The sequence below is a fragment of the Zootoca vivipara genome, chromosome 9 (genome assembly GCF_963506605.1).
Source record: "Zootoca vivipara chromosome 9, rZooViv1.1, whole genome shotgun sequence".
NCBI lineage: Eukaryota > Metazoa > Chordata > Lepidosauria > Squamata > Lacertidae > Zootoca > Zootoca vivipara.
Window position 1 is genome coordinate 9,505,993 of NC_083284.1, and position 15,020 is coordinate 9,521,012.

The window sequence follows — 15,020 nt, forward strand, 5'->3', positions numbered from 1 at the left end:
GCATCAGGATCCTAGCTTCTTCTAGGAAGATGCAGCTGGTAGTCGAGGAGGTCTTGACCTTTTCGCAGGAATATGTGATACCTAGCTCTCCTTCCTGCCTGATGCCCCACCAGCTGACAGCCCTGGATCCCTTTGGGCCATCCAAACTGACCCACAGAGATCTGTGGCCGTCTCAGTCCAAGTTGTCTGTGGCCCCGTTCCCTCCGAATAGGCCTGATTTGTGTTGGGATTCAGGACGAATCTGTTGCACAGTGCTAGAGTCTACACTTTTATTAGATAAATGTGCCACATTTGATGCGGAGAGTACTGTCAGAAACAAGGTGCTGCAGCAGAGGGACCACACAGGCCCTCTCTCTTTTATGTGGCAAACCTTGTGGGAGAAAGTGTGGCTGCCCGAGCATTCTTGAGTTAATGTTTAAAATGGAATATGGTCTGGAGTCTGTCAGCACCCACCCACCCGTGTCTGTTTGCCTGCCGGCAGAAGCTTCAGTTTATCTCAGCCAGGCCAAGGATGCATGCCCCCTGTCCCACCCCAAAATTAATCATTGATCAAAAAATTGGGAGTAAATAGATATAAGTGGCATGGCGAACTTTTCCGCCGCCTTTGTGAAGCAGCCCACAGGAAGCAAGCCACGATCGCATCGTCTTCCCTTTAAACTTGTGCAATTGTAAGGCGACAAAAAATGAAGACGGTCATCATAACCGCCTTGCTGCTCGTGTTAACGTATAGCCATGCAATCGAGAGAGGTAAGGATTTTTTTAAAAATATACATATGTATGCAGGCACACATTGTGTGTCGCTGCTGTGGAAACTTCCATTGGAAATGGTGGGTTGCCTCCGACAGCAAAGACAAAGGCTTTGATTTCGTTCTTTCTAAGACCGTGTCAAGACTTCATAATACGAAATGTTTGAGAGGATTTGCTTGCACTTGAACAACAAATTGCTGTTTCAATGGGTTCGTAAACTACACTGATCGCTTCTGGTCCTTGCTTGGCAGTGAGAAAGAAACTCATTATCACTTGCTTGGGAAAAATGTGTTAAGCAGGTGAATTTGTAAGAGTGTTCTGAAGAAAAATATTCTCTCTCTCTCTCTCTCTCTCTCTCTGCCGGACCTCTGCTTGTTCAGAACTTAGAGGAGGGAGACCTTTGGACCTCTATGCGCCATTGGGCCCAATTAATTAATAAATAAAACAATTTATAAATATAAATAAATATATAAAATAATGTAATAAACAACTGAAATGAATAAAATTTGGCGCTCACTCCCATTACTCCATCTAACAAGACCAATTATTTAGCTTTGAATATTTATTAAATTTGTTAGTCACTTTATCTTGCCCAAGGCAAATCAAAGCGCCGTACAACCAAAGGGGGGGGGGAACCCACACATAGATACATTAAAACAGAGTGTTGGGGGTAAAAACATTCCCCCCGCTTCTAATAGGCCACAGATAGTTAAGAGTCCTGGTTACAGAGAAACGTTTTGGCCATGGATACTGGAATTTGAATTCCAGCAACATCTGGATGGCCACCGGGTCCTCATCCTCATATTCCTGTGTATAAATGTCCAGAGTCCAGGCAGGCATGACCATCCTCTATATGTTCATATGGGATTCACTGATCAAACCCCATAAGCAGAACTCCCTTGCAAATACTTCCATTTGTACAATGGGACTCTTCCCCCCCCCCCCAAAAAAATCCTCTCTCCGAGGAATTCACCATCGCACTAGATGAATGTTCCATCTGCACAAGCGTATCAGTTTACCAGGTAAAATGAGCCCACTCTCCTCCCACCCCAAGCACCTTGCACCCCTCCCCCCCAAAAAATTGGCTCTGGGGCAGTTGAGGGAACCCCCAGAAAAGCACATGGGAAGGATAGCTCCATCCAGAAAGCTGATGTGCTTGTGCATGATGTCAAACTCCACCCAATGTATGGAACAACTCCTGTTTTCCTTGCCCATTTGCCATGCCAGCTGAGGGTGTTAGGAATTGTTATTCAGCAATATCTTGAGGGCACCAAGTTGGGGAAGTCTGAATTTGATATGCCTTCTAAAGATGAAACAGTTTCCTAAGTCATCCTAAAAAGAATTCAACGAAGCTGTTTCACTGAAACCTGAACCTCTAAATGCACAATTATGCTCACTGATGGGTATAATATATATATATTTGTTGCTGATATAGAATTGAATTTAACAGGTGGTAAAGATTTCAATTGTAGAACTAGAGAACTAGAGTTAAGCAAGGAGAACTTTTTTTTTACTATCTCCTGATTTACAAAGCAAGCCACCCACTCAATTCCTCTACCCAACCCATATTTCCCAGTAAATACCAGTTCTGAAAAAGGATTTCTTTTAAAGCCTTTTGACACAGAGGGAAAATATTAATTAAATATGAGAAGAAGTGGGAGAGGAAGAGGGGAGGGTGGAAGGCTCCTTGTGAAAGGGTGAGTTTCCAGTAGAAATTTAATGTTGGATTAGAGAGCAATTCTAAAAGAAAGTTCAGCCAGGAAAGAAGTCTAAATGTGACCCCCAACCTTCCTGAATTTCTAAAAGAATATCCCTCCTGCAATACCTGATTTGCTCTTAATATGCAAGTCTATCTTTAATGGTCAAATCTAAAATCTGGCGGACCCAACATTGGCCAAGACTGCTCTAAGACACATTGAACTCCAATATTTATTTATATGCTCAGAAAATCAGCATAAGTATTGGTATCAGTATAGGGCAGGCATGTCCAACAGGTAGATCATGATCTACCAGTAGATCACTGGACGTCTGTGGCAGATAAACTGGTAGATCATTGGCTCCCCCCCCCAAGAAGCTGAACAACTGTGGCTCCCCTAAAAAAAGCTCAACATTTTACCTCCTCCCTGAAAAAACTTGACAACTTTGACGATATCATCAATCCTTGAATTCAAGAGAGAAATCATAGAATTTCAGTAAGAGACCCTGATGATCATCTGGTCCAACCCCCATTCAATACAGGAATATGCAGCTGTTCCCATACAGGAATCAAACCTGCTACCTTGGCATCATCAGCACCACGCTCTAACCGACTGAGCTATCCAAACAGGCAGCCTTCTAGCAACTGATCAGATATAGCCTTCTAGCATTTGAACATTCCAGTTGGCCTATCCCAGTATGCCCGTTGATGCAAAATTGTCCCCCTGTTTGCCCTTCACCTCACCACTCACCTGTGTTAGAACACTCTGCACCTCCAGGCATATCCTCAAAAATTTCGTGGGCAAGTTCTGTTGGGGCAAGAGGCTGCCTGATACCGAGTCCATCTTGCTCATAATCATCTTCTACAATGTCTGTCCGTGGTTCTCCAGAGTTCCAAGCACAAGTTTCTCCCAGTCTTACCTGGAGATTCCAGGGATTGAACCTGGGACCTTCTGCATGCAAAGCAGATGCTCTGCCATTGAGCTATGGCCCCTCCCCAAGCACGGAGCCAAGCTCAGACGTTGAGTCAAGGAACAGAAGTCCTTGGAATATAATAAGTTGCCTTGGTCCCTCTAGCCCAGTAACTGGCAATGACTATCCAAGGGGTCTCTCCCAACTCTAACTGGACGTGCCAGGGATTGAATTTAGGACCTTCTGAAGACAAAACAGATGCTCTACCACTGAGCTGTGCCCCCTTCTCCAGTTGCTAAAAGCACATATTATTTCTAGAAGTTCCCAGGGCAAATGCATTATTTGGTGGAATTCCAGTCACCAAAAAGATGGACCCACATTTGCCATGAGAATATTGCGCATTCCCTCTCCTTTTGATCTGCGTTCAGACACGGACCAACTCTTTGCGTGCCGAGGTACCAAGACTTCCCACCAAATAATTTCACACATCACACGGAAATTAAGTTTTGGTTTTTGGCATTGATTTTGGCCACAACTTTATTTAAATACAATTGAATGTGAGTGGTTGCTTAGGCATTGGTTCCCATGCCATCTGTCCCCCGCCTGGGACAGATCTGACTCCCCTAGTGTACTGGGGAAGCCAGGATAGGTAGGCACCCTCTGAGAGAGGCCGGGGCAGGGTCACCAAGCCCTTGACCTCTCCCCCAGATGCTCCCCGAGCCTCATGCACAGTCCTAGCCCCTTGCGGGGGTACGGACAAACATGTTGAGCCCCAGGATTCCTTTAACGGAATACCCCTAAAGGCAGCAGCAATTTTGAGGGGCAGGCCCAGCCAAATCCTTACCCCTCCACCATCCAATTCTAACCAATGCCTAACCGCCAACCTTACAAGTTATGACAGTTTGCTATGTAGTAGGCAAAAACCACCTAGCACCAGCCAGTCAGCCAGGTGGCAAAATTCCTACTAGGCCCCCGAATACGGACAACCCCGTGACAGGCACAGCAACGTCATGCGCAGAAAAAAAAAACCCTAAATATAGAGAGGGAGGGAGGGAGATCCGTTTGCAAGCACCCAAAAGTGAAAGCGCAACCTGCTTGCACCCTTTTAAAGGCTGTGGCTGTCAATCAAAATTAGCAACATAACATTCTCCCCAGCAACAAACCCTCAGTGGCCATCCAAACTGACCCGCCCCTACTGACCAGGGAAGGTCTTGTTAACCCTTCCGCAACCCATGCTCTCCTTAAGGGGAGAACCTGCTTTCTCTTAAGACCTTTTCGGCCATAGAACAATACAGCTTCCCAAGGCAAACGAAGGTGACATTTTCAAGTTGCAAGTAGCTAACAAACAAGAACAGGCAAAACACGGGGAGCAGATTAGATGAAAAAGAGCCAAATATGCACACCGAAGGATTAAGTATTGAAGCAATTCATACTTTTAAAAAAATGTGTTTTGGAACAAAAGAAAGAGAAACGCTGCAGAGTCTGCTGAGAATACTTCCTTTGCTTTGGCAGCACATATATTAAAATCGGAACAAAACAATACAAATAAGTTCTACCTCCACTGTTGGATACAGTTGCTGGAAGGGAGACTGTTACTGCACTCACGTCATAGCCATGCCTGCCAGCTTCCCATAAGCATCTGGCTGGCCACTGTGAGAGCACGATGCTGGGCGGGATTTGCCTTTGGCCAGATCCAGCAGAGCTCTTCTTATGCTCACAGTGTGAATCCCTCTTTTCTCTTATTATTCTGCAATGTTACTTTCACAGCTGGCTGGAGAGATGAAGCTGTCATATTCTGAGTCAAACCTTTGGTCCATCTAGATCATTATAGCTCTGCGTGACAATGGGGGTCCTTACAATGGGCTCTTACAATGGGGGTCCTTCCTTAGCCCTTCTCCCAGAGGTGGTCAGGGGTGAGGAATTCCCAGTTTGTGGGTCAGTTGAAGCCTGTGGTCCCTTTGAACGCAGCTCACCTCTTCCCAGACTTTGCAGGTGGAACGTTACGCAGGCAAGGCATCATCCACTGGACTGTGAAAGAGCAGCTTCCACCAGCCTGGCAACACGAGAGCCTTTTAAGGATGCAGTCTGGGGTATGGGAACAGCATGCTCTGCTTCTGTCCTGTGGTGTGGGTGGCACTGTGGTCTAAACCAGTGAGCCTCTTGGGCTTGTCGATCAGAAGGTCGGTGGTTTGAATCCCCACGATGGGGTGAGCTCCCATTGCTCTGTCCCAGCTCCTGCCAACCTAGCAGTTTGAAAGCACACCAGTGCAAGTAGATAAATAGGCATCACTGTGGCGGGAAGGTAAACTGTGTTTCCATGCTCTCTGGTTTCCATCACGGTGTTCCGTTGCTCCAGAAGCATTCTAGTCCTGCTGGCCACATGACCTGGAAAGCTGTCTGTGGACAAAGGCGGGCTCCCTCAACCTGCAAGCAAGATGTTTAGGGAAGCTTTTAATGTTTAGCAGGCCATTGTATTTTAATATTTTGTTGGAAGCCGCCCAGAGTGGCTGGGGAAACCCAGCCAGATGGGCGGGGTATAAATAATAAATTATTATTATTATTATTATTATTATTATGAGCGCCGCAACCCCATAGTCAGGGTTAACCGTCCAGGGGTCCTTTACCTTTTTCTTTTTCTTTGACCTTTCCCTTTGTTTCTCTCACATTTGCAAGACAAAAATATCCTTGCACTGTTTTGCATCTGCATTTCAAAATGCACAGTTATCCTGCCGTATAGTATGAGGGCGGCATTAGCACAGCTAGGCCCATGATATTTATGCAAGCTAGTCCAGGGATAGGGAATACCTGGCCCTCCAGATATTGTTGAACTTCAACTCCCATCATCCCTGGTCATTAGACATGCTTGCTGAGGCTGATGGCAGCTGTAGTCCAGCAACATTTGGTGGGTCAAAGATTCCCCCACAGCTGAGCTAGACAGTTATTGAGGGAGTTGCCCCCCACCCCACAACTATGCTGCAGATTGTTCCCCCTTACCAGGAGCTGCCAGTGGGGAGGGGCTATATGCAGCTGTGTTGCTGCCACCTACCAGAATGGGGAGGGGGTGGCAGTTTGAGCACACTGGCCAAGTCAATGTGGCACTCCCATTGCTATGCCCAAACTGCATCAAGGTCTCCACAGCCCTGCCTCATCACTGTTACAGGACATGGTAGCAATGCCATTGCCAAACCAGGTGCACTGCACTGCCTCTGCCAACTGAGAATTGGGGGGCCAGAGTTGCGTGCATGATGTCAGGACATCGAAGGAGCCAGGGGGTGGAGCTGGACGTGGCGTCAACATGGCTTCTACTGCTGCTGCCACTGGCTTGGGGCTTCTTCCTCACACCTGCTCCTCGGAAGCAGCAAGAGGAAGAGGAGCTGCCCACCGCCCCCCTCATTGAACATGGGGGGTGCCCCCTCCCCAAAAATATTGGGGGTCCCCAAAAGGGCTCGGCCCCCAGGAGATGGCACCCCAGCCTCTGCCCACTGCTCACCCCTGCCCCTTGCCCTTAAAGGCATTTCTCAAGAGAAGCAAATCACTTACAGTGGTACCTCGGTTTAAGTACACGATTGGTTCCGGAAGTCTGTACTTAACCTGAAGCGTACTTAACCTGAAGCGAACTTTCCCATTGAAAGTAATGGAAAGTGGTTTAATCCATTCCAGGCAGTCCACGGAGTACTTAACCTGAAGCGTACTTAACCTGAAGTATGAGTGTAATTGGTTCCGGAAGTCCGTACTTAACCTGAAGCGTACTTAACCTGAAGCAAACTTTCCCATTGAAAGTAATGGAAAGCGGATTAATTCATTCCAGACAGGTCCGCAGAGTACTTAAACTGAAAATACTCAAACCAAGGCATACTTAAACCGAGGTATGACTGTATTTGCAAGCTACGCAACCCTAGGAGGGGATCTTCATCCCCCATGGATACAAAGGTAGGTGCGGAAGGGGCTTTCAGTCTTACCCTTGCTTAGCAAATATAACAGGCTGCTTTCCATCTCACCACTTCTCCCTCTCTCGTCCCAACCGCGGCACCCTCAGGAGGCAAATTGCATAGATGGAAGGTGCCAATGTGTATGGCGACAAAAGGGTGATGGGGCAGAACAAAGCTCCTCTTCCGCCCCCTCCCCAAGGGCCAGGCTATGGATAAGCACGCATCTCCTTTGTTAAAGGAGGGTATCATCTGTCTCTGCTTTGGAGAGGCTTCCGGTGTCAGGGCCGTCTCGAGCAGGTCGGGCGCCCTGGCGCTGAGGCGTGGAGATCGCTCCGGCACCCCCGCCCTCACACCCCCTGCCGGCCCCGCGCCCTGGCGCCCCGCACCACCGGGACTGCACCTAGAGCCAGGCCTGTCTGGTGTCATTGCAAGCGCGCCTCTCTGGTTATTTGGCAAACACATTTGTTCATGTGTTCATGGGACAGAAGGCGTTCTCTCTTTCGCTCTTACGCCCTCCCCCATTAAGCCTCAGAGTATTTCCCTGAGCCTAAAGACTACAAATTACATGGTAATTAATGTTTCAATTACTTTGGAAAGGCAGTTGAAGTGATGCTCTGTTTTTATCAAAGCTCTAATTGGATTTTCTTGATGTGATAATTGGAGAGGCCTCCACGTTAAGCAGGCAAATGTGATTTCAAGCTGTGTCCCAGGCCTAAACAACAACAACAACAACAACAACAACAACAACAACAACAACAACAACATAATAATAATAATAATAATAATAATAATAATAATAATATACCACTCTGCATCCAAAGAGTTTAGGGCATTTCACAAGATAAAATAAGGCCACTGTGTCTATATGGCTCAATTTGCCAAATTTTTGCCTGGGGACCAAAACCGATTTGCTTTTTGACCGGGTCATCATGTCCCACAATATACACACTCCCCGCCCGCCCCCCATCTCATTATTGCGTTAAATCAAGAAAGGTTTGCAGGGTTTTTTTGTAGATAGTGAGGCAGAAGTGGCTAAGAGCTAAGCCAATTTTTATCAGCATATATTTTTCAGAGAAATGTTCTGAGATTTCTTTGTTTTTCTCACCCCTCCACCCCTCCCCAGCCCCGACCTCTAAACAAGACTGACTTCTGGCTTTTTGTTCTCGTGTGTTCGCCAGTGACCTCACTTCCTGCCAGGGAAGTGAAGGAAGACCTGCCTTCTCAAAGCATCTTTAGCTAGTAGCTTCTGCGCTCTTCAGTCATGCAAAGAGATACTTAACGAAATTGGCTAGAGCCATTAAGTTAATAAATGGATTGGTTTGAGCACTTAAGGATACCCTTCAGCGGCAGAATCCCATCTTACAGATATAAAACCACAGGCTTGAAGACAACATCACACCTAAGCCTTTCCCATCCTGCTACCAAGCCTATGACAATATTGTAAAATTGGTCATCCCTAGCCTAAATAGAGACTATCACCTTCGCAAAAATTACTCTTCAGCTTAAGAAAGGAAAACTCCATACCCTCCAACATTTCTCCGAGGAAAATAGGGAATGTCCTATTCCATAGTAATGATAATAATGATAATTTTATTATTTATACCTCACCCATCTGACTGGCTTGCCCCAGCCCCTCTAGGTGGCTTCCAAAATATATAAAAACATAATTAAACTGCCTTCGAATGTCTTCTAAAGCTTGTCTAGTTACTTATCTCCTTGACTCGGGGGGCCGCATAACTCCATACCCTCCGATGAAAATAGGGTTGCCCTACCATGCCCTCCAACATTTCGCCTATGAAAATAGGGATGTCGTAAGGAAAAGCAGGACGTTCTGGGACAAGGGTCTGGAATTCTCAGAGTGGTTTAAGAATCAATCCCACTCCCAAGAGAATTCCGAGACTTGTAGCTCTGTGAGGCAACTCCTGCAGCCCAGCTGGTGCCAAATGTATTGCTTTCCTTTCCTTTGGACCACATCAGTGAGGCTGAGAGGGGAGTCTTGTCATCTGGGCAGCCCAGGACCTCCATCCACACTGCCCAAGCGTCCCAGGGAGATCACTTTGGTGCTGAAAACACAGCTCCCATGATTATTTGGGGAATACCATGACTGTTTAAAGTGGTATGGTACTGCTTAAAATGTATACTGTAGTGCATACAGCACCTGAGACCTTCTCCATAGCCCTGGCTAGCCCCCCCCCCAAGCAAGCTCCTCCCCGATTATCCTGTGGATGCAGCAACTGTTTTTGTAGGCAAAGGTCATTAGAGCAGGATAATGACCCTGAGATAACTGTCAGTTGCACAAGACGGCCTTGACCAAACAGAAAATACGTGTGCAGGGTGCACTAGTCCTATGCCAGATTGAGAAATCCTTGCAGCAATTTACCAGAAACAAAAGGCATTTCACTGTTGGAGTGACGCTTGCTCATTAAGCTGTAGATAAAAACAGGCTTTTTGGTTGTTGCTGCTGCTGCTGCTTCTGGAGAGTATTTGTTCCAATTGATGCCACTGCTACACTATAAGATCTGTAAAGTTTCAATGTGTCTCCCAGTCCTTATTGGTGATGTCTGAGGCTAAACTTGGGACCTCCTGTGTGATGATGATGATGATGATGATGATGATGATGATGAAGATGATACAAATTAAATTTGCTATTAATTAAATTTGTATACTGCCCTTAATCTGTAGATCTCAGAGTGATTCACAGCATAAAAATAACAAAATAACATAAAAATAACAAAATAACCATGAAAAACACAAAATACATAATAAAACCAAGAACAAAAAAGTGCAAACCAATACTACTCCCCACACACAAACACATTTAAAAGGACATAGGATGTTAATATAATAATAATAATAATAATAATAATAATAATAATAATAATAATAAATTTATTATTTATACCCCACCCATCTGGCTGGGTTTCCCCCAGCCACTCTGGGCCGCTTCCAACAAAAAATTAAAATACAATAATCTATTAAACATTAAAAACTTCCCTAAACAGGGCTGCCTTCAGATGTCTCCTAAAATCTGGTAGATTTTTTTCTCTTTGACATCTGGTGGGAGAGCATTCCACAGGGTGGGTGCCACAACCAAGAGGGCTCTCTGCCTGGTTCCCTGTAACTTGGCTTCTCGCAGTGAGGGAACCACCAGTGTCCGGGTAGAACGATGGGGGTGGAGACGCTCCTTTCAGGTATACTGGACCGAGGCCGTTTAGGGCTTTAAAGGTCAGCACCAACACTTTGAATTGTGCCCAGAAACGTACTGGGAGCCAATGTAGGTCTTTCAAGACCGGTGTTAGGTGGTCTCCGCAGCTGCTCCCAGTCACCAGTCTAGCTGCCGCTTTCCGGATTAGTTGTAGTTTCCGAGTCACCTTCAAAGGTAGCCCCACATAGAGCGCATTGCAAATCAGCCAAAGGCCTGGTTGAAGAGGAACATTTTTGTCTGGTGTCTAAAGGTGAATAGTGAACCTCCCCTGGGAGAGGATTCCAATAATGGGAAACCCTACGTTCTCATGTCGCCACCCTCCAGATCTCTCTCGAGGAGGCACACAACGAGGGCCTCATAAGATGATCACAGGGTGGGGGTCGGTTCATATGGAGAGAGGTGGTCCTTGAAGTATTGTGACCCTGAGTCGTTTAAGTCTTCATAGGTCAAAACCAGCACTTTGAATGCTCTGATTCTGTGATTCCTCCTCTACAAAAAGTCCCAGAGTTGTGCTCCCTTCTGCAACACCACCGTCTCTCCCATGTCTACAATTCCAGAACCTAGTTAACCCAAAACCTTGTGGAAGGGTCATAGCTCAGTGACAGAACATAGCTTTGCATGCCAAAAGTGTCTGGATCAACCCCCAGCATCTTCAGGTTAGAGGATCCCTCTGACTGCTACCTGTCAGTGTCTTCTTCTTCTTCTTCTTCTTCTTCTTCTTCTTCTTCTTCTTCTTCTTCTTCTTCTTCTTCTTCTTCTTCTTCTTCTTCCTCTTCCTCTTCCTCTTCCTCTTCCTCTTCTTCTTCTGCGATCATTCGTAGCCGAGTAAGATTGTCTTCCATAAACATGGTTTTAACAATGAGTCCGTAAGTGACTGTGGAGGCCAATTCTGGATCCACATGTCCTTCCACAGTGGGGACATTGGTTTCCAGGCGGGAGTTGATCATGGTGTGGATTTGCCAAGCCCGCCTTCCTCTTAGCACATTTCTCCCTTGCGTCCTGAGATCGAGTGTCTTCAAAGCCCATGACACCTTTGGTAAAGGCGCTCGCAGGCCAGTGTTTCCCAGTTGTCAGTGAGTGTAGACATTACTGAGCTAGATGAACCAATAGTGTGACTCAGTATGAGGCAGCTTCCTGTGTTCCTACCTACGTTACTGGATAGCTCAGTTGGTTAGAGCATGGTGCCGATAATGTTGCAGGTTCGATTCCCATAAGGGACAGCTGTGTGTTCCTGCATTGCAAGGGGTTGGACTAGATGATCCTCATGTTTCCTTCCAACTGTATGATTCTATGACTGATCTTCACAAAAAGAGCAGAAACTTTTGAAAACTTGGAACTTGAAAGCAAAAGGAAAAAAAATACTTGCAGATGTGTTGTTTGGATGGGGAGGACTAGCATACAGATCAAAACGCGGTATGTATCTGCAAATATAGCCCAGGTTTCGATTCAAACAGTCTTCTTGGGAGAGAAATACTCCATGGAATTGGATGTAAAAGTGGATGTAAAAGCCACCATCAGGTCCCCACTTGCATTTAAACCGATGGCTGTCTCTCCGGAGGCCGAGCCGGCACACTTACACAGCTACTTTGTGAGATTAGCTATTCATTAATAAGCCCTTCAGCACAAATGGAAGCTACGTGAGTTGCAATATTCTCTTTTGGGGTTTCATAATGGAGACGCAGTATGTTATTTCATTGGAATCATATTGACTTCTGTATGTTTCTCCGGGATATTTCCAGCCAGAACAATATGCGCTAGCAAATCCTTGCTCTTTCGACAATGTGCGTCACAACAGTGCCCTCTTCGGGTTCTTACCGGAACAGAAATCAGCTTCTTCTTTTTGTTAACAGGCAAAGGGGCAAGAGATGCAACAGGATAGTCTAGACCCCAAACCAGCATGATAAGGCACATCTTTCAAGTTCGGGGTTCTAAGGGTGGGTAGTACCGCCCCCTGTGGGGCAGTGCAATTACCTGGGAGGGGGCGCTAAGAGGCAGGGGGCACTGGAGGTGTAAATGACTATGAGACTTCGAAAAGCTAGTATCACTGAATGAAGTTCATCAGTTTTGTTGAATGAATTAAACTAAATAGTTTAAATTGGATTTTCCATAAATGTGCACTTAATTGTTACTGTTTTGAATTTCATTGTGTTGTTGCCTTCCTTAGGTTGTGCAAACCACTATTTTGAATAATTGGTAGGAGGCATAGGGGATGAGTTTATGGGATGAAAGGGGTCACCTCCTGTGACCCCTCTACCACCCCCTTGCCTCTTAGGAGGAGTGTGGAAGGGGCGACATGAACAGTTGCCCTGGGTGCAAAATTGTTAGGGGCACAAAATTTCAACACCCGGTGCAGTCTCAACGTGCTTCTGTTGTTGGGCTCTGTTGAAAACAGCTTCTCCATGCAAACCTGGAAGTGACCTCTCCCGACAACAGAACAACTCTTCTTTTCTTATCCCCATGGCTGCTATCTCCTGGGTGATGTGGGTGCTTTTAGGCGGTTGAATGCACATGCATACTCAGTACGCTCCCCTGCTTCCCACACTGCCCTCCAAGCTGCCCTGGGGACTGGCAGCCCACGCTATGCCACTGCTCTTAGCGCCCCCTTTAGTTAATCCCGCCTCCTCACAGGAGAACCATGGCTCTAAAAGAAGTTGGGTACCACCACTCAGGAAGTGGAACGCACAACACAAAATTGTAAAACAGTGTCTGAGTAAAACACTTTGAATTTTTCTCCACAGTCAAGCACTGTATAAATTTTATAAAATAAACAAGTAGGCACAGGAATTCACTGTTAGACTCTCTCCTTTCCACTCTAATACCATCTTCAGCAGAGCCTCTATCCATTGTGAAACAATTTCAACTGTTCAATTTGGTAGAGGGATGGAGCAGGGATGAGGAGCCAGGAGTCTTCCAGTTATTTGTTGGACTACAACTCCCATCTTCCCTGACTGCTGGCTGTGTGGGCTGGGGTTGATGGGAGACAGAGTCTAACAAATTTTTGAAGGGTCACTGATTCCACATCACTGCCTTTAGAACTCACTTGCTTTGCAAGATCTTGCACTCGTTCTAACTTTTTCTCAAATGTTGTTTCAAATAGAAGAATCCAGCTTGCTTCTTGCAGCTTTTGGCACTTCATGGATTGCTTCTGTTTATTTATTTATAGACTCGAGTAATGCACCTTCAAAGTGAATATTATGTATGCTGCATTCTCTAACACTCCCATACTTTCTTATTTTCTTTTACTACTGCATTTAATGAACCTCTCTTTTCCCCTCTGCATCCTCCTCCATTTCTTTTCAAGGAGTCGAGTCTAACTTTTCACTCATTTGTTTCCCTTCATTGAAAATACTGCTGGGAGTATCTGGATGGCGCCGATATTGTTGCTTTTAGTTTTACTTATTTTATTATTTCCCTGAAATACCATCTTCACATTCTCTCCTCTTTCTCTATTCTCCGCTTCTGTAGACTAGCCTGCATTTTTAAGAACGCATGTTTATTTTATCAGTCTTTTTTCCTAAGATGCTTGCTTTCCAAACTTATACAGACCGACTCAGTATCGATTATCCTTCTGTTCCTGTCTGTTTCTCGACCTCTTTGCTAGTTTCTACCCTCCAATGCCCTTGGCCTCTGTGCTGAATGGCTTCCTAAATCAGAAGTTGCAATCTTTCTGTTTTCTCATTATTATTGCTCTAAGGCAGCGGTGGGGGTGGGGGTTAATTCCCAGGGTCAAAAGTGGCCCTCCAGCCCTCTCTATCTGGCCCTCTCAGAATGCATCCTGGACTAAACTACTCACTGGTCCTGCTTCACAGACAGGCTCTGGCAGATTGAGTGGATGAGACTAAGAGTGGGTTCAATTTTCAATAGAAGGCTGTTTCTGCACATGCTGTAGAGGGAACTGAGTGGCAGATGGGGCTCGTCAACCTGGGTAGGTAGCCCATCTAGAAGAAAAACTCTGACCTCCCCTACCTTGTGGGATATCTTCAGGAGAAGAGAAGGCTAAGGAGTAAACCCTACAAACATCGGGAGTAGAGACCTAAGTGTCAGGATGTCCTACTCTCGAGTAGAACCTTGGTAGAGACACATGCCCAGCTGGCATGTTCTCTCCCTCCTGGTAGATCGTTTGGGAGCTTCACAAGCTTTCTCCAGCCCGAACATCACAGCGACTGATGCCAGAAGACATCAGCACCCTTGGGATCCGCAGAGGTTTGTGCAGTTGCGTAACAGAACTCAGCAACTCAGCATTTTGGCTAATCTACTTTATTTACATATAAACACACACAGAGCACTGCAACATGGCTCCCTCTCTCCCTCTAGCATCAGACAGGAAAGAGAAAGGATAAAGGACAATAGTCCCACTTCACGAAACACAGGAAGACAAACATCCTGTCGATGTCACATCCCATTCCTGTCGAAACGAAACACATACTGTCATGTGATAGACAACAAACCCATGACTGCACACGGGGAATGAATCTCCAACACTAAGATTGTTGGATGGCGCCTTCCGGCAGCTCCTGGAGTCAAGCTGGTGC

At 46.0% G+C, this 15,020-nt stretch overlaps 1 protein-coding gene across 2 annotated transcripts in view; it reads left to right on the forward strand.

Annotated features, from left to right (window-relative positions):
* Nucleotides 1-589: 589 nt before the first annotated feature.
* Nucleotides 590-15,020, forward strand: part of GC (GC vitamin D binding protein) — a 34,011-nt gene continuing 19,580 nt past the window's right edge. For both annotated transcript variants that reach the window (XM_035103095.2, XM_035103094.2), the window contains exon 1: nucleotides 590-747. In XM_035103095.2, coding sequence (XP_034958986.1) covers nucleotides 684-747 — 64 coding nt within the window. In that variant the 5' untranslated portion in view covers nucleotides 590-683. The remainder of the gene's footprint in view (nucleotides 748-15,020) is intronic.